Source organism: Poromitra crassiceps, assembly GCF_964638095.1.
Source record: "Poromitra crassiceps genome assembly, chromosome: 2".
Classification (NCBI taxonomy): domain Eukaryota; kingdom Metazoa; phylum Chordata; class Actinopteri; order Beryciformes; family Melamphaidae; genus Poromitra; species Poromitra crassiceps.
In genome coordinates this window covers 27,523,923-27,544,606 of record NC_139624.1, presented here as the reverse complement: position 1 = coordinate 27,544,606, position 20,684 = coordinate 27,523,923, and the positions used below count along the sequence as shown (strand labels likewise).

Sequence of the window (20,684 nt, the reverse complement as noted above, 5' to 3'; positions counted from 1 at the left end):
TTCCAGTCTTTTTCCCATCTGCAATATCGATATTAGTCAGCAAAGGGCAATGGTGGTGGTGGCGCTGCAGAAAGGCAAGCAACAGTGTTTCCTTATTAGAGAGTAGAAGAACAATAACAATACAGCAAGATGGAAGCAGCACAGTATTTAACCACACCAAAGAAAGAAAAGAAAGCAAGATAAAAACATAGTTAAACATGCATTAGGACACACATACTGTAACGTTGATCAATGTTGGGACTAGTAGAGCTAATGCTAGCATTAGCCGCTAGCCAAGCTTCTCTGGCTGACTAGAGACATGACAGGAGACAACCGATCAGCAACTGTAACAAAACTAGAAAGGTAACATTACTTTACTGACCAGGGACTATTGTCACGATGAACATTTTACCTACTTCTAAAGGTCCTTACACATCGGGAGCGTTTTTTTCATGTGATTAATTCACACGTCAATAATATTTTCCGAACCTATATCAGTCAATGCAACCCTGCATACCAACGGCGAAGTTTCGCTGATTGCGGCGTTTATTTTCGCTTCCGACGTGTAGGCTACACATCTGTGGCTGTGATTGACAGGTGGGTCAAAACTCACATTGCAATTTTGTGCCGTATTTTCGCATCGCTCTTGATGTGTAAGGACCTTAACACTAAAATAATGGAAGATAGCCTACAGTAGTTTCCCCCCCCCCCAGCCATTTATAGTTTTTCCACTTCTGTGTTTGCAGCTCTAGGCCGTGTGTCCATCTAGCTTCTTTTTCTAAGCTCAGTTGTTTCCAATGAGGAGAGAGTGTATGCGGGCGCACACAGATGTCTAGAGAAAGTGAGCTGTGCCCAGCATCTATTTTCAGAGCGTTCCGGCGTTTTTGTGTGCCGGCTCTCAGTGCTTCCAGCTCAAAAAATTGTAACTTTTCAGAAAGTCGCTGGTGTCAGATGCTCCTTTTCTGGCAACTAATCATCATCATCATCATCAGTATATAAATGGGAGCTGGGGCTCTGTCTGTTTGTTTGTTTCTCTGTCCCACTGTGATTGTCCCACTGTGATGTCATAAATCCCACTGTGACATCATCCGGGATGTCATAAATCCCACTGTGACATCATCCGTGATGTCATAAATCCCACGGTGACATCAACAGTGATGTCATAAATCCCACTGTGACATCATCAGTGATGTCATAAATCCCACTGATGACATCATCAGTGTTGTCATAAATCTGACATCATCAGTGTTGTCATAAATCTGACATCATCAGTGATGCTGGTCTCATTAGCCACATAGTAGCCGAGTTGCGGGCAAGGCCGCGCAGCGGGCGAGCTGCGAATGCGAGCTGCAGGGCCAGCTTGGCGAGCTACAGGACGGGCGAGGCCGCGAAGCGGCTGAGCAGCATCCGGTCATTTCTCCAATTGCCTGCCTCGGTTACAGTACGTTTACAATACATGTGTCGTGATTGGTCGAATACCATTGACTCTAGCGGAGACATGGATGGAAAAGGGAACGCTCATTTTGATGTGGCTTTGTGACATTCCCTCTCATTTCCCGACTAGACACACACACATACATACAGGCTGCAACGGATCACAGTTGATCCATGATCCGCAGATTAATTGCAAGTTCAATCAGGAGAGACTAGAGACCAGTGAATGAATAAAATAATATTGATTACAATAGCAAATGAATGATGCATTACAGAACATTTTGATGAGAATTAGGTATTGTTAATAGTCTTTAGCACTTAGACACCACAGGGAGATATTGTGATAGAGCTGCATCAGCCATGAGCAGCAGCCAGATATACTGTATCTGCCTGTAGACTGGTGGTGGTGATGGTGGTGCCTCTCCTAAGACTGATTAGACTCCTCAGGCTGAAGAATCAGATGGCTGATGGGTCTGCAAAGAGTAGGTGGAGAGGGGGAGGTGGAGGGTGCGAGACTGACAGCAGGAGTTGAGCAGGCTGAATGGGGTAAAAAGTGGCATATTTAAGGACTGCAGCTGTGTGATTGGCTTACAATGGGGGGTGAGCAGCAATGCGATAGGCTTACAATGGAGGTGTGTGAGGTGAGAGGTGATGTGACACTATGCTATTGGTTAAATGAGACCAGGATGGAAACAGCTGAAGCCCGGAAGTTGACAGCTAATTTTGAGCGTGTGAGCAGATTTGAAGGGGTGGAGAATTAAGAAGTTAACTGAGGTGAAAAGTGCAGATTATAGTCTTCCTGATTGAACCTTCGTTAGAACTTAATTTCAACCATCAGTTAACTGCCAGTGTTCCTTTTTAAGGTATCAATTAAAGCTACCTACATCGATGCAGAGTTGCAGTGAAAAGATACAAAGATACAAGCTACAGACAAGACAGATGCATGCTGTCTTGCGAGGACATCACGCATGGCACAAAATTAGGCAAAGCACATAAACAGCTCGACTTGCACTATGAGAAAACAAAAACACCCCAACCAAAGAAATGATCCCTGAGTCGTTGCAGGTAAGTTCGCTCATTGGTCAACACTATACCTAGCATTCTATTGGCTGGGGATTTCTGACAGTGTTCTTGCAGAGAAGAAATCCAAGAGCAGAAGTTTCAAAGCACACAAGCAGTTTGACTTCAAGCACAGAGTTTGAGCACAATTAAGCAAATGTAAGTGTGAGCAGGGGCTATTTGAGTGTCAGTGCATGAAATCTGTCCAAGCATAATGGAGAAGGGCCATATACATTAGTCTTTGCCAGGGGCCAAATCATTGAAACCTGCTCTTCCTTGGTTACACCCTTCCACAAACCTTCATGAAAATCTGGCCCTGTTTTTCTGTAATCTACTGATAGACAAATAGATGGCTCCGACCTCCGTTGAGCAGCCCCAGGCATGCAGTGAGTTGACTCGGAGGAAAGGGGCAAGTTGTGAACCTTGTTGACTGAGGTGAACTTACTGTACTTATAATTGTAGGCTACACATACTGCTAGATTATAGTCCCTGTGGTTTATTTCACTTGGCTTATTTCACTTATTTTGATCTCCTAATTCTACACAATTTGAAATCAACGGAATGTATGAATATCAGTTAAATTAATTTGTTATGCTATACGTTTTTTTGTTTTTATTTAGTTTTTTGTAACTAATACGCTTAAATTCAGGGGCATCATGCAAGCCAAAAATCTGAGGGGGTGACTGAAGAATTTCAGGGGTGTTGCTGCCGAAATGTTGACTGTTTGAAGACAGATTTAGAGAAATGTCTCATTTGAAATTAGCATTAGGATTAGACTATTGTGATGTCATTATTCAGTTTTAACCATCAATAATTGTTCCTTTTCTCATTAGTGTAAATACTGTATAGACGATTTTCACCAGCTACAACCCCACAGCACTTCCTTTTTCTGAGCTTCTTCTGTGTTTTATGGTGGTTGGCATCCTTAAATGTTGCATTACCACCACCTGAATTGTATCAGCTTCACAGTGCTAACTATTTATATTGTCCACTTTCTCAGCTGTTCAGGGGAAAACATTGACATAGCCTACTTCAATTTTTTTTTTTTACTATATGTTTAAATGTAAAGATAGGCCTTGCGTGCAATTACGGTACTCTGTAACATCTAGCTTTTGTTAGCCTCTCAGGCTAGCTCCGGACCATACAACAACGCTTCCTACTACCCAGCGTGTGCACGTCTTTCCGACAGGGGTGGTTGTTATGGCAACAACAACAACAACTACTACTAACTACTACAAGACATAAAGGCCGAAATAGGCTACCTTGTTACTGTGTCTGTCGGAGACACGGCCTAACGTTAACATTTAATATGAGCCGAATATCAGCCTGCGCTTAGTCTCGCTGGCCAGCCTCCTCTCCCTTCCATCCGAGGAGTCTGGCACCGCAGGTCTCCATAACTGGGATAAACCCTCTGCTCTACTCTGCTCTCCCATTGGAGCGACTGTTTCGGTGGCAGCCGGATGTCCGCTCCCGGCTTATTACAAGCTCTGTCATTGGCTCCGACCATGTCAATCAGATCGGCTTCCGCTGCCTCCTCCCTGTGTGTCACTGTGAATAGTGCCCTGCCGCCGCAGTGAAAACAACAATGCTACTGTAACTAGCTAGCAAGCTAATGGCAGAAACTTACAGTACACGCTAGCTCGTTGCTACATGCTGAAAAAGGCAAGTTGGATTGTTTGAAACTATTTTCCAAGGGCACTGCCGCTAAGCGCCGCCCATCGCAATCCCACTATGGAGACCTGCCGTGCCAGACTCCTCGGATGGAAGGGAGAGTCACATAAAAAGACTATATCCACAATCAGGGGTGTCATGCAAGCCAAAATTCTGAGGGGCTTCGGTCGCCTGTGATTTTGCTTTGGGCTGTTTTTTCTAAATGTTGGCCGTTTGAAACCAGATTTAGAGAAATATCTCTATGATCTATCTATCTACAATATTATTATCTAGTATCTCTATTTTAAATTAACATTAGGATTAGACTGTTGTGATGTCATTATTCCGTTTTAACCATCAATTTGCTCCTTTTCTCATTAGGGTAAATACTGTTATTGACATAAAAAGACTATCCAGAATGCTAATTATTTTTAGAGAAGTGCATCTTGACCTGGAGACATCAAATGGAATTCAGTGTTTTGCTAACTACAGCATAGCCTGTGATAGTGGTGGTAAAAACAATCAGCACACTGCCATAACAGCTCTAGATGACATGTAAACATGATTCAGGGATGCTAACATTACAAGCTGCCTGGCACAAGTACTGTAGCCAACTAACTTGCTATGCAAACTATGCCTTTAATAAGTAACAGCATTTCATTTTCACGTTTGAAAAGGGGATTCTCTACTACTAATGACCGCCATGCCATGAATTTTCACAGGGAGTTAAGGAGCCTGATGGCCTGTGGAAAAAAGCTCTTGCAGAACCTGGCTATAGTAGTGGATGGTGATTGTGCTGTTTTTTTTCTGAAGTCGACGATGATCTTCGTTTTTTCGACATTCAGCAGCAGATTGTTGGTATTGCACCAGTCCACTAGTTGTTTCACCTTCTCCCTGTAATCCACTTCATTGTCATCCTTAATGAGACCGACCACTGTTGTACCGTCCGCGTACTTTGACGTGTGGTTTGTGCTGAACTTGGCACAACAGTCGTGGGTCAGCAGGGTGAACAGTATGTCGCTCAGGATGCAGCCCTGGGGGGATCAGTGAGATGGTGTTTGAGGAGTTGTTTCCAGCCCGCACTGACTGTGAAAGTCCAGGAGCCAGTTACAGAGGGGGGTGTTCAGGCCCAGTGTGCCTAGTTTGCTTACCAAGTGCTGGGGAATGATGGTGTTAAAAGCTGAACTGAAATCCATGAACAGCATGCGTACATAGGTGTTCTTTTTCTCCAGGTGCTCAAGGCTTAGATAAGTCGCATAAGCCACAGCGTCTTCAGCAGAGCGGTTAGGGCGGTAAGCAAACTGGAACGGGTCTAATGTGGGGGGGAGTCTAGATATTATGGTCCCTGACGAGCCTCTCAAAGCACTTCATCATGATTGGAGTGAGTGCCACAGGGCGACTGAGACATGAGATTGTGTTGTTGTTTTTTGGCACCGGTATGATAGAGGCAGTTTTGAAACACACTGAAACGACAGGCTGGCTCAAAGAGGTGTTGAAGATGTGTGTGAGGACATGTGCTAGTTGGTCGGCACATGTCTTGAGCACACAACCTGGTATGTTATCCAGGCCTGCAGATTTCTCTGAGTTAATTCTCCCAACCCGTTCTCACTCCGAGCGCGTAGCATATTGACGCTTTGTCCCGTCCCTTGTGCGTCGCTTGTTACTAACATGGTACCCTTGAGCGACCCATGAAACGACTTGGGCTTTCCGACTAAACTCAATGTAAACCCATGGAAGTCATCTTTGGCAACTGCTCCCCCATTAGCCTAACTGCTCCCCCATTAGGGTCTGGAGGAGCTAACCTCTCCCACCCCCCATGCCTAAACCTAACCTCCCCCAGACCCTAACCCTAACCTCTCCCACCCCCCATGCCCAAACCTAACCTCCCCCAGACCTTAACCCTAAACCTAACCTCTCCCACCCCCCACGCCTAAACCTAACCTCCCCCCAGACCCTAATGGGGGAGCAGTTGACTAATGGGGGAGCAGTTAGACTAATGGGGGAGCAGTTGCCATAAGCGTTAAAGATGACTTCCATGGGTTTGCATTGAGTTTAGTCGGAAAGCCCAAGTCGTTTCATGGGTCGCTCAAGGGTACCATGTTAGTAACAAGTGACGCACAAGGGACGGGACAAAGCGTCAATATGCTACGTGCTCGGAGTGAGAACGTGTTGATTCTCCTCAGCGTCCTCTGGACGTCAGCTGTATCTAGACTGAGCACCTGTTCTTCGTGATGAGGGGTGGCTTGCCTCGCAGGTGTGTCATTGACTGTGTCAAAGCGTCCAAAAAATCATTCATTCATTTCAAGCCCTGATGGTAATAATGGATATGGCTCTGGTGTGTGTGTGTGTGTGTGTGTGTGCGCGTGTGATTGTGAATGCCTGCATTACCTGTGGCCATGTGCTGCTGCCAGGCTGTATGAGTTCATGTCTCCCAGCGGCGCGGGGGAGATGCCGTTTCGACACATAGTCCCGATCATGGGGTCTGCCCCTCTCTCCAAAAGCAGACTCACCAGCTCAAAGTTCCCTGACCAGAGAAACAACCAGTGCAGAATGAATTTAAAGGATGAATACAACCGTGTCAGTACTGAAACAGTATGCTCCTGAACATTTCGATGCTTCCAAACAGGCTATTTTTCAGTTTTTTCAGTAAGCGGTTCAAGTACAACCTCAAACGAATAATGTGACCTAGGTAGGTTCTTTAGAAGTATAGCATACAAATGGCGCATACATCCTAATCAGAAATATGCTTTGACATTCACTTAATTGCTGAATTCCAGATAGCAATTTAAAGTGATGAATTAAACTGGATGGGTTTAGAATGAACGACTCACAGCGAAGCCCAGCTGCACTGTCTCACAGATTAGAAAAACTGGAAATTCTGCGTGCTCCTTTTTACTTTACTTTATTTGTTTATTTGGTCAGGACAGTAGACATTAATGGAACAGTTACAGTACCTATACAGAGTCATCTATATGATAACAGTAAATATGTCGGATTTAGCTAAAAGCTAATTTGCATCCGTAGTCTTCACTCCATAAGACATAAAAACATACAAGGTAAAAGACAACATCAAAACAGAATACAGTAGGAAAAAAATGCCAATAGAAACTACAACAATGTGGCCAAATGGAAAATGGAAACAGCAACAATGGAAATGGAAACAACAACAATGTAGCCAAATGGACATAATAAAGGTGCGTTAAAAACTAAAGTGCGCGGGATAAAAGTGCGAAATTACAAAAGAATAAAGTGCCCTTTCTAGCGTCCCTCGCTGCACGCTGCGCATGCTCGCCCGCAGCAAGTGCTCGCCCACTCAACTGAAGGGAAATTTGTGTCTTTATGATGCAATTAAACAGAATAGGTTTGAGAACAAATCTATCGACACTGGAATCAAAAAATACATTTCAGAGGAAAACTATTGACACTGCAATTAAAAAATGTATTTGACAGCAAAACTATCGACACTGCAATCAAAAAATAGATTTGAGAGCAAAACGTTTTTACAAGTGAGAAGGAGGATTTTTGAGAGCAAAATGTTAGGGTTGTCCTACAACCCAGGTTTTACAAGTGAGAACGAGGATTCTCACATATGCCTTAGTTGCTCTAACAACGGTACTGGATGCTTTCCTTTTTTCTCTAAAAAAGTCATTTAACTATAAAAACAACCATGAAGGCGTCTTGGCGTCTTGGCACACCTTGGCTATGATTGGCGCAGCCACCCACATCCACACACGTGACGAAGCTCACGTCCGCCCCAATCTGCCAAGGGAAGTCACTCCAACGCATCCAGCCAACTGACTGCGCTGAGCGAACAAGGGCAGCAAGGCTGCCTGAAGTCCTCTATAATCGTTCCGCTGCCGAAAAAGCCCATGATAAACAGCCATAATGACTACCGGCCAGTGGCACTTACACCTGTCATCATGAAATGCTTTGAAAAACTGGTTCGGAGTCACATCATGGAAAACCTGCCACCCACATTTGACCCCCACCAGTTTGCCTACAGAGAAAAGAGGTCTACAGAAGATGCCATTGCCACAGCTCTACACACCACACTTACACATGTGGAACAACGAGGGAGCTACGCCAGGCTGCTCTTCATAGATTTCAGCTCTGCTTTCAATACAATCTTACCAAGTAGACTGGTCAGTAAACTGATGGCTTTGGGGCTTCCACAAAACATCTGCCACTGGATTCTGGACTTTCTGACGGACCGTTCCCAGAGGGTCAGAGTAGGACGTCATCTCTCCTCAGTACTCTTCACTAGCACTGGTTCCCCACAGGGCTGTGTGTTGAGCTCCATACTCCATACACATGACTGCATCTCCATCCACCCGAGCAACGTCGTCATTCAATTTGCAGACGACACCACTGTGGTGGGGCGCATCTCAGGAGGAGATGAGTCTGCATACAGAGAAGAGGTGGAAAGGCTGTCAGCATGGTGCCACAAAAACAATCTCATCTTGAACATCTCCAAGACAAAAGAGATGATAGTGGATTTCAGGAGGAGCAAACCAGACATCCAGCCAATCCATATAAATGGGGACGAAGTGGAGAGGGTCACAGACTTCAGGTTCCTGGGCACTCATATCGGGGAGGATCTGTCCTGGTCAACAAACACAAAGGCAGTGCTGAAAAAGGCGCAACAGAAGTTGTACTTCCTGAGGGTACTCATGAGGAATAACCTAACAGAGAAACTGTTAGTGTCCTTCTATCGATGCTCTGTTGAGTCAGTGCTGAGCTACGGTATCTCACTGTGGTTCGCGAGCTGCACCGCAGCGGAAAGAAAAGCACCCCAGAGGGTGATTAACACTTCCCAGAAACTCACTGGCTGCCCTCTTCCATCTTTGGAGGACATTTACAACGCACGCTGCCTCAGGAGAGCCCGTAGCATCATCAAAGACACATCCCACCCCGGCAACCACCTGTTCGAACCGTTGCCCTCAGGGAGGCGCTTTCGGGCCCTGAAAACCAAAACCAACAGACTGAGAAACAGCTTAAGTTTTATCCAAAAGCTGTAACTGCACTTAACAATGCAAAGTTCTGATGCACTTTAAAAATGGATGTGCAATACGGATGTGCAATACCTAGATGTTGGTTGTTTGTTTTTGTGATGTGCCATGTGTCTGTGTGTGTGCCCTTGTTTTAGTCTAAATGTATAAATAGATAGATTTTTATCCCTTTTATTATCTTTTTTATTCTCTGTTTTTAATGTTTATGTTCATGAAATGCTTTTTAACTGCACTGAATATGAAGAGGGGTACCCTCAATTTCGTTGTGTATACAATGACAATAAACTCAATTCATTCAATTCATTCATTCATTCAATTGTGAGAATCCTCGTTCTCCGACCATAGACCTGAAGCTGGCATTGATATGCTTAGGCTGGTAAGCGGAGTTAGGCCGAAGCGTGACACTCTGCTCATCATCAGAAAAAAACATACAGGACTGTTGCACCGACAGGGCAATCAGGTCACCGACCCTTTTAGTTGAAGACAGGGCCAACAAAAGCGCGGTCTTCAGCGACAGGTATTTCAAGTCAATGGTGTCCACGGGCTCAAAGAGAGGACCAGAGAGTCCTTCAAGCACCGAGACCAAGTCCCACTTGGGAAAAACGCTCCACAGGCGAAACCTGCGAACACTCTTCATGAACCGGGAGGTCTGGATTCTGGAAGAGACTCCCCACCGGTCTGCCATCAATTTCCATGTGGCAGGCAGAGATCGCAGCCACGTACACCTTGAGGGACTGAGGGGACAGGCCCGCCTCGTGCAGGCTCTGAAGGAAGCAGAGAATGGGCTGTATGCCACAATACACTGGATCCTCATCCCGTTCCGCACACCAGCGCGTGAAGGCTCGCCACTTATACGTAGGGATGCACCAATTTTGGCCGATGCCGATAACATTGCTGTTATGGTCGATAACTGATATTTACTGATGTCGATATGCATAAAAAAAACAAATTTTTATAATAATAAAATTAGGTACATACTGAAAAACACTGAATTTGAAAAAGTAATGCATTTCTTTATTTCCAAAACATTTGAAAAAGCCCATAAATCATAGATTTACTGCATTGTTCCTCTCAATGTGAAAATTTTGGCTCATACTGATAACCGATATTAACATCGCCTCATCGGACCGATGCTGATATGTTAATAAATGACTAACATCTGCCGATACAGATATGATCGCCGATATAGCGTGCATCCCTACTTATACGCGTACTGAGAGCGAGTAGAGGTAGCTCTAGCGCTCTGTATAGTGTGTACCCCATTCAAAGGCAAGTCTTGAGCTAGCAAGTGGTCCTGCTGAGGAACCAAGCTGCCAGCTTCCACCTGTGGGGGAAGGGGTGGCGTATCTCCCCCTCCGCCTGCGACAGGAGGTCTGCCCGATGCGGCTGCAGCCACGGTGACCCCTGCGGCAGAGACATCAGGTCCGCGAACCAGATCTGCTGCAGTGGAGCCACCAGGATAAGCTGTAGACCCTGCTCCCTCACCCTGTCTAACACCTGAGGAATCAGGGGAATGGGAGGGAACGCATAAAGGCTCAAACGTCCGCGGGCTCAAGGACAGGCCAAAAGGCAGGACGCAGAACTCATAGGCCAACCCCTAGGAAAGAGAACCTGAGGTATTTCCTGTGCCTCTCCACCACGGGAATGTGAAAGAACGTGTCCTTCAGATCGACGGAAGTAAAGTGGTCCCCTGGCCTGATCGCGTTGAAAAGGCAGGGAAGAGTAAGCATGCGGAAAGGCAACTTCCTCAGTGTCTTGTTCAGAGGCCGGAGGTTCAAGATGGGCGGCATGGATCCGTCTTTCTTGGGCACGGCAAAGTACCTGTGGCATTAACATCGAGCTGCCTACTCCGGCTGCACCGGCTCCCTCCACCACTATGGCCCCCTGTGCCAGAGCTGAGGGAACTGAAGGAGTGCGCCTTCGCCGAACCAAGCAAGGAGAAGGGGCCGGCGAACCGCTGAGAAGACATGACCAGGGTGTCTGACGAGACCGACATGGGGTTCCACTCTGTCCCACCGCTGGAGCCCAGGCTGATGCTGTCTTTCCTCCCTGGTGGTATGTTTTTGGGGCGGCGCAAACCAACTCCCCCCGCCGGGGAGTGATGTGAATTTCATGAAGCGCTTGGATAAAACGCACCGGTGTGCCGCTCAAACTATGACGGCACAAAACAACATTGTGCTTATGCCATCGGCTGCCTGCGCTCTCCTCCGCACTGAGAGCGGTGTTCCCCCCGACGTGGCTACCAAGCTGGGGAACTCCATGGCGTCCATCATCCAGCTGGTGCTAGCCTCCGCGGTGAACTTGTCTCGCACTCTAGCCTGGCAAACACAAATCCAGCGCAACATCTGGTTACGTGACCCACACTTTCCACCTGACGTCTGCAAGACGCTCTTCAACGGCCCCATAACCCTGGTGAGAGAGAGAGCCAGAGGGCCGGGACAGCCTGCTGCCACAAAGCCAAAATGAGGCCGGGGAAAGAAAAAGACTTCGGCCCCGTCACCGACTCTGGGATGCCAGCGCGAGCGCTCTGCGTCCCACAGCTCGGCCACTCCTGAGCGAGCCCAATCTGCCAGCGCTGAGAGACCTCGCCGGCAGAGAAGCAGCACCTGTCTTGCATGTTCCTGGTCCAATCCCGCCGCTCCCCCTTCCAAGAGGGGCAAATCATGACGGCGCGAGGGAAACGTACACTCAGTTGAAACCAAAGGTCCTTTTAAGGACCGCCGCATCTTTCCTACAGAGCTTTCCTCAGTTTCAACTGGCATGCCCCCGTCTCCATTGAGCGGAAGCCGCTGCAATAAGTCTACGTTTCCACAAAGCACAAACACACACCAGTCACAACTGTTAAATGTCAGTTTAGTGCCAAGGTGTCTTGCCACTCTTCACCTGAGTCAAAAAAGTGCCCTCACAAAATTCCCAGGCTGCAAAGCCCCGGTTTTGTGTAATAAAATAAAACGGAGTGCGGCCCTATTGCAAAAGCATAGCACCATCTCTCCAAAAGGCATGAATGAGGACTTTCCTATCCATCACTTTTCCTGTAGTCACCTTTTGTAGTCCTATACTTATTTATGCAGTCCATGAACTTTTTTCATCAAGTTACACCTGATTATATGTATCGTTCTATTTAGATATTACTAATCATGTTTTTGACATTTATGTCTTTGATATTGAGGTTTATTATGTTATATGATGAAATATGTTACATGACATATATTCTCTGTCACTTTTGTGTAGGTCCACCCACGATTGATGATGTGACCTGTGGGAGTCTACTTGTATGGGTGTGACACACAATTGTTTGTAAGATGACCTGATGAAGAGCTGAGGCTCAAAACGTCTGATTTTTAAGAAGTAAAGCATTCTTTAGAGCATAAGTGTGTGCGGGTTCTATTATTATTTCTACTGAATTTGTATCTAACCCAGCACCCCTCAAACTGATGTGCGTATTTTTTCATTTTTTCATGAGATGATTACTGGAAAATTATTTTCTTCTTAGAAAAAAGCGGTATAGCACTCCAGCTTTGGTATACATTTTTATTGACAAAACAGACTTTATAACAGGGGTGGGCAACTGGCGCCCCCTGTGTGGCCCGCGCTGGAATTGCAAAAAAAACCCCAAAAAAAAAACAATTACAGTGCACCTGAACAATGCAAGATACCCACTGAATAAGTGTCCAAATATTCATGTCATTCTGGCCAATACTCCACTTCTGTTATAACATCTCAGTCTGGAATATGGAATATATTTCAATAATCTTTATGACTAAAAGGCTAAAAGTAATCTCAATCTCTGTAAGAAATGACTGTTCTATATTGAAGTAAAAATGTAAATAATTAACTTACTGATACTTATGCTTAAATTAACCCACTCATATTCTGGTTTATTTCAAGAAAAACATTTTGGCTAGTGGAAATTCGAATTGGCTGGTAACTTTAAAATCTAGCAGCCATATTGGCAGGTGGTCGAAAAAGTTAATTTCAAGCCCTGCGTGGAGAGCAGGTGGTGATATAGGAGTGAGTGAGAAAAGGATCAAATATTGGTGGTTAAGACTGAATAATGAAATCACAACTGTTCATTTAAAATGAGTTATTCCTCTAAGCCTGGCTTCAAATGCCCCAAATGTTTCGCGCCGGCGCCGTTCGGCCCACAGCCCTCTGGTAGCGCGGACATTTTTTTGTGGCCCTCTCTATCATCAAAGTTGATCATCCCTGCTTTATAACAATGAATGTTTGTGGTTAATAGTGCTAATTTCAAATTAAATCACTTCAAACCATTTGGAAATGAAATGATTAATTATTTGCATTGGATAGTTTATAATTTACCATATAAAAATGTGAAGGAAAGAAAATAGGCTACGCCTCATTATATTAATTACAGCATGTAGTAGAAGGAGGGATGTGGATTATGTGGCCCACAGTGCTTTGCTGCTTCCTCCCTCTAATGTTATATTAACAACTTATTTATTTTATCAGTTTACAGAGAAGCCCATGTCAAACAAAAGGAAGAGAGCACCAAGCCTAAACATGTAGGCATGCTGACGTTAACTTCATTTTGCTCTGGAGGGGAAGATGCCACGGAGGAGGGGGGGGTGCTGCGGTCCACCCCTCACAACAACTCAAAATCCTGTGGGAAACACTGCATCAGCTCATCTAAACCCACAACCTGCTGACTCGATCCCCACCCCCTGCTGAAGACAGCCCTCTGCTCCTACAGTACATCACAAACCTCTTCAACTCCTCACTGTCCCCTCTGCTTTCAAAACCGTCCCTACCTCTCCAACCGATCACATTTAATTTCCCTCACTCTTCTGTACTCGGCCCTCTCCTCTTCTTCATCTACATCCTCTTGGTCACATCCTCCACCACTTCAACCTGGACTTCCACTGTTACTCTATCTCTGCACCAAATCCACCCTACAACCCACCCTCTCCCAAAGCAATGCCTGCCTCTCTGCAATACAAGTCTGGATGCAACACAATTTTCTCAAACTCGAGTGAGAAAACAGAACTCCTCCTCATCGGCTCAAAGTCCACCCTCAGTAAAATCAACCACGCCACATTGATCATTGATGGCAGCACTGTTTCCCCATCCTCCCAGGCATGCTACCTTGGCATGATACTTGACCCCACCCTTTCCATTGAGCCCCACATCCGCCGCCCCACATCCACCAACATTCAAATCCTTTCTTCCACCTCCGTAATATTGCAAAGATCAGACCCTCTGGTCTAACTCCCACGGGTCCACTACTTATTATTAGTGTAGGAAGTTAAACAGGGCATAATTCCCCATAAAAAAATAAATCTGTGAATTTTCTCACCAAAAACTATAGCTACATTTTACAAGATTACATTTGAACACATCATGATAACTTTATAATTTACCTTCGCCCAATACTACAATTTTTTACTGAGTATCTATCTATCAATCAAACAATCAATTTTATATTTATGTAGGCCAAATCATAACAAGAATTATCTGAGTACCTAGATGAATGCATCATAATGTAACTCAATACAACCTAACGAGGAGCTTGTCATGCCCTCAACCTCTGTCTCCTAGTCTCTCTCGCCCCCTCCTTTCTGTTGTGATTACAGGATTGGAGCCAGGTGTGTGGAGCTGATCTCCAGCTATCGCAGCTGCCAAGCATCACCAATCAGCAGGCTTCATATACCCAGCCCAGACGTCAAGACACTGTCAGATTATCTTCTCACATGCACGGAGAGGAACGTCTGCTGCCCTACATCTGACTACCTGCGCCAATCCTCCCCTGTCTGTCTACCTGCTCTCTGCTCGCCTGGACTTCAGCCTACCTGCTCTCTGCCCGCCTGGATGGACTTCAGCCTGCTTGCTCTCTGCCAGCCCGGACTTCTGTATGCCTGCTCGTTCACCTACCTGGACTCTAGCCTACCATCCTGCAACCTGGGTATCTCGTCCATCCGGACTCAACCAATAACATTTAAATAAACAAACTGTGTTACAACTTGATATTCTGTCTCTGTCTGTCTCTGCCCTTGAGTCCAACAAACAAAACCCTAACAGGATAATCTGACCAAAATGGACTCGGCAGAGGCAGAAGCAATGAGACAAGCGCTTGCTCAGCAGGGCCAATGGCTAGGAGGCCAGGAGGAGCGTCTGCGGACCATGACTACAGAAATGCAGAGGCTTGGTGTGACCATCACGGGCCTCACCGAGCGTCTGACACCAGCTCCAGTTGCCGCTCTGCCTCAGCCCGACCAGCCAGCGCTGCCTGCTACCACAGCTCCGGAGCCTCACATCCCACCTCCAGCAAAATACTCAGGTGATCCACACAGCTGTCGTCAATTTCTCACACAGTGTCAACTGTCGTTCAACGCACAGCCCATCCGCTTCTTTATGGAAGCTACCAAAATTGCATACCTGGTTAACCTACTGGAGGGACCCCCGCTTAACTTTTTCAATGCTCTCTTTGAACAGGGCTCTCCGCTCACCCAGTCATTTGCGGGATTTGCTGTCGAGCTCAAACGAGTGTACGACCATCCCATACGAGGGCAACAGGCGGGGCAGCGTCTGTTGACTCTTCGCCAAGGAAGACTCCCAGTCCGTGAGTTTATAAGCCAGTTCCACAGTTTGGCGGTTGAGTCGGGGTGGGATAATGTGGCCCTCATTGCAGCATTTCAGAGTGGTCTGAATAGAGAGATTGGAAGGGAAATAGCACTACGGGGGGAACTAAATTCATTAGACGCCGCCATTAGTCTGGCCATTAAGATTGCGGATCAAATCGCCCTGTGGCGTACTGACACCCCCGTCTCTCTGTTCTCATCACGTCCCGATACTCCAAACTTTCCCGAACCAGAACCCATGCAACTCGACCGGGTCCGTCTGTCCCCGGAGGAAAGGGCTCGTCGTCGGGCTGCCACACAGGCCTGTTTCTACTGTGGAAACCCTAGCCACCGTATTTCGGATTGCCCCGTCCGTCCAGCAAAAGGGCCGGCTCGGCAATAGTTAGAGAGATATTGTCGAGTCGAGCAACCACTTCCTCTCTCCCTGTCCGTCCACAGCTCGATGCCGCCATCGTGTGGTGCCAGCAAACCATTACACTCTCTGCACTCATAGACTCTGGAGCCGATGAGAATTTCATTCATAATGGTACGTGCGAGCAGTGGGGCATCGAGACTGAGCCCCTCGATGTCCCACTAAATACTACAGCCCTTAACGGGGTACTGCTGGCCCAAGTGGACAGAAAAACCATTCCCCTGTCCCTTCACATGTTTGGGAATCATCAAGAAAAAATTCAGTTTCACGTCATTCATTCTCCCAATGTTCCTCTAGTGTTGGGATTCCCCTGGTTGAAACTCCATAACCCCCAGATCAACTGGACCACCGGCACGGTGGGGTCATGGAGCTCCTTCTGCCATGCCAACTGCCTCCGTTCCGCCCAGACACCTTCCTCTGAGCCTCTACCAGTACCAGAACCTCCAGATCTGTCATCAGTCCCAAAAGAATATCATGACCTCGCTCCTGCATTCAGTAAACAACAGGCATTAACACTCCCTCCGCACAGACCATATGATTGTGAGGTAAAGCTTTTGCCCGGAGCTCCTCTACCCTCTAGCAGGCTCTACAACCTCTCTCTGCCGGAACAGCAAGCCATGGGGAAATACATCCAGGACTCCTTGGCAGCGGGGATCATCCGACCTTCATCCTCTCCGGTGGGTGCAGGTGCCTTCTTCGTGGGCAAGAAGGATGGGTCTTTGAGACCATGTATAGACTATAAAAAACTAAATGACATCACAGTTAAAAACAAGTACTGCCTGCCTCTGATTGACTCTGCTTTTGTGCCCCTTCATGACGCCACAGTTTTTTCAAAACTGGACCTCCGGAACGCGTACCACCTGGTGCGCATCAAAGATGGAGATGAATGGAAGACTGCTTTCAACACTCACCTGGGCCATTTTGAGTACCTGGTGATGCCTTTCGGCCTCACTAATGCGCCCGCAGTCTTCCAGGCACTCGTCAACGATGTACTCAGGGACATGATTGGTCATTTTGCATTTGTTTACCTTGATGACATTCTGATTTACTCCCAGTCTCTCCAGGAACACCAGAAACATGTGCGGGCAGTGCTGCAGCGTCTCCTAGAAAACAGACTGTTTGCTAAGGCAGAAAAGTGTGAATTTCATGCTTCCACGGTGCACTTCCTGGGTTTCGTCATCTCCCCGGGGAAAATGGAGATGGAGCCGGCGAAAGTGACAGCAGTTCTGGATTGGCCTGTGCCTACTAGCCGCAAAAAGTTACAAATGTTTCTAGGATTTGCCAACTTCTATCGAAGATTTGTCCGTAATTACAGCACCATAGCAGCCCCCCTGACTGCACTCACTTCCACCTCCATCTCGTTTCGATGGACACCGGAGGCGGAGACCGCCTTTGAGGAGCTCAAGCGCAGGTTTGTCTCCGCTCCAGTGCTCATCCAGGCAGACCGGACCCGGCAGTTCATTGTGGAGGTGGACGCTTCTAATGTGGGGGTAGGGGCAATCCTCTCTCAGCGCACACTGGCTGATGACAAATTGCATCCATGTGCCTTTCTGTCCTATAAACTTTCCCCCGCAGAAAGAAACTACGACGTCGGCAATAGAGAGCTTCTGGCTGTGAAGGTGGCGCTGGAGGAGTGGCGACACTGGCTAGAGGGGGCCGAGCATCCATTCGTCGTATGGACAGACCACAAAAACCTCACCTACATCAAGGAGGCGAAGCGGCTTAACTCACGCCAAGCAGGGTGGGCTCTGTTTTTTGGCAGGTTTAATTTCACACTCACCTACCGCCCCGGTTCAAGGAACGTGAAGCCTGATGCGCTGTCACGCCAGTTTGCGGTGGAGGAGGCAAACATGGACCCAGAGCCCATTCTTCCATCTTCATGTGTCATCGCTGCCGTTACCTGGGAGATCGAAGCTAAGGTCCGCCAAGCCCAGAGGGCCCAGCCCGACCCAGGTAATGGTCCTCCTTAACCGTCTGTTTGTACCTGATTCTGTCCGCTCCCAGGTTCTGCAATGGGCTCACTCATCCCGCCTTACCTGTCACCCGGGGGTTCGTCGGACAATGGCCTTCCTCCGGCAGAGTTTCTGGTGGCCCACCATGGACCAGGATACACGGTCATATGTTGCAGCTTGCTCTGTCTGCGCGCGCAGCAAGACCTCCACAAAGCCCAGCTCTGGCCTGCTCCGTCCACTGCCTGTACCCAGCCGGCCATGGTCACACATAGCAGTGGACTTCGTCACTGGCCTTCCCCCATCTGGAGGTAACACCACAGTTCTTACTGTCATAGACCGTTTTTCTAAGGCAGTACACTTCATTGCCCTGCCCAAGCTGCCTTCCGCTAGGGAGACAGCCGATCTATTGGTGCAACATGTGTTTCGGGTACATGGGCTGCCTGCAGACATTGTCTCCGACAGGGGGCCTCAATTCACCTCACAGGTCTGGAGGGCATTCTGCACGGCCATGGGAGCCACCGTCAGCTTATCTTCGGGGTACCATCCTCAGACCAACGGACAGACTGAGCGAGCAAACCAGGAGATGGAAGCAGCTCTTCGCTGTATCACCGCGGCGAACCCCTCCTCTTGGAGCTCACAGCTGCCCTGGGTGGAGTACGCCCACAATACCCTTCCCAACGCCTCCTCGGGTATGTCTCCGTTTGTATGTTCTTTGGGCTATCAACCTCCTCTGTTGTCAGGCCAGGAGGAGGAGATTGCAGTGCCTTCAGTTCAGGCCCAGATGCGCCGCTGCCGCGCTACCTGGAAAAGAGCCCGCGCCGCCTTACTCCGAGCTGCCTCCAGGTCACGAGTCCAGGCCGACCGTCGCCGTGTGCCAGCTCCGGCCTACGCTCCAGGTCAGAAGGTATGGCTTCTTTCGAGAGATCTGCCTCTAAAGGTGGATTCTCGAAAGCTTGCACCTCGCTACGTTGGGCCGTATGAAATTGAGACCATCATTAACCCATGTGCTGTCCGGCTTAAACTCCCTTCCTCCCTTAAAAGGATCCATCCCACATTTCATGTGTCTCTTTTAAAGCCGGTGCAGTCCAGTGCTCTTGTCCCTCCCACAGCCGCCCCTCCTCCTCCTCGGATGGTGGAGGGTGGTCCAGTCTACACCGTGAGGCGTATCCTGGATGTCCGTCGCCGGGGCCGCGGATTCCAGTATTTGGTCGACTGGGAGGGATATGGTCCGGAGGAGCGCTGCTGGGTCCCTCGGCGGAACATACTGGACCCCACGCTCATCCGGGACTTCCGTCGCCAGCACCCTGACGGAGCCAGGCGTGCGCCAGGTGGCGCCCGTAGAGGGGGGGGTACTGTCATGCCCTCAACCTCTGTCTCCTAGTCTCTCTCGCCCCCTCCTTTCTGTTGTGATTACAGGATTGGAGCCAGGTGTGTGGAGCTGATCTCCAGCTATCGCAGCTGCCAAGCATCACCAATCAGCAGGCTTCATATACCCAGCCCAGACGTCAAGACACTGTCAGATTATCTTCTCACATGCACGGAGAGGAACGTCTGCTGCCCTACATCTGACTACCTGCGCCAATCCTCCCCTGTCTGTCTACCTGCTCTCTGCTCGCCTGGACTTCAGCCTACCTGCTCTCTGCCCGCCTGGACTTCAGCCTGCTTGCTCTCTGCCAGCCCGGACTTCTGTATGCCTGCTCGTTCACCTACCTGGACTCTAGCCTACCATCCTGCAACCTGGGTATCTCGTCCATCCGGACTCAACCAATAACATTTAAATAAACAAACTGTGTTACAACTTGATATTCTGTCTCTGTCTGTCTCTGCCCTTGAGTCCAACAAACAAAACCCTAACAGAGCTGACAGCAGCTCAGTTTCAAGTTGTATCTTGACATAGTAACTGGTATAATATATACTGAAATCCTATTGGTAATAAGTTATATTACTGCTAAAACTAATATAACTAATATATTATTTTTGTAATTTGTGGCCCCCAACACTGGAATATATAGTATTCATTTAAATTGATGAACTGAATTGGATGACTAAGGCAGTGACCGTGCCTCCTGGTGGGTGGAGACCAAAATGAGTCACATTAGAAGATGTGGGTCAAATGTGCAAATATGCACTGAAATTAATGCACTTTCGGGTGTATTTAACTTTGGACAGGCAAGCTCTGCAAATCAAACCAAAGCCCATTTGAAATGCATTCACATACTTCTCGTTCGTATTATTTGCATACCTGCAGCGGCGGCCAGCTGTAGCGGGGTCTCCGTGTAGTTCTCCGCCCCATCCTGCAGGGCACCCTCCACGTTGGCTCTGTTGTCCAGCAGCAACTGTGGCAGGCATGGAAGGAGGGAGGAAAACAAACCAGGGAGGAAGGTAGAAAGAAAGAAAATAGGCCGGTTGTGCACAGTAAGGGATTGGCTCTATTTTTTCATTTTTATTAGTTCGGGCGGAAGTTAGGATTAATTAGCATAAGAAGAACGGTTGTTAATATTGAACTGATACTGTGAATGGAACTGTATGACTTGGAACTATTTGTGACTGTATAAATGTGCATGACACTGTGAATCTCTGAATACTAGTTAAG

General features: G+C 47.6%; 1 protein-coding gene across 1 annotated transcript in view; it reads right to left on the bottom strand.

Moving 5' to 3' along the window:
* Window positions 1-6,506: 6,506 nt before the first annotated feature.
* Window positions 6,507-20,684, bottom strand: part of LOC310772274 (ankyrin repeat and BTB/POZ domain-containing protein 3-A-like) — a gene marked incomplete at both ends in the record, with an annotated part of 114,019 nt that continues 99,841 nt past the window's right edge. Inside the window, 2 exons of the mRNA XM_083632035.1 lie at window positions 6,507-6,646; window positions 20,334-20,427. Of these exons, the coding sequence (XP_083488161.1) occupies window positions 6,507-6,646; window positions 20,334-20,427 (234 nt within the window). The remainder of the gene's footprint in view (window positions 6,647-20,333; window positions 20,428-20,684) is intronic.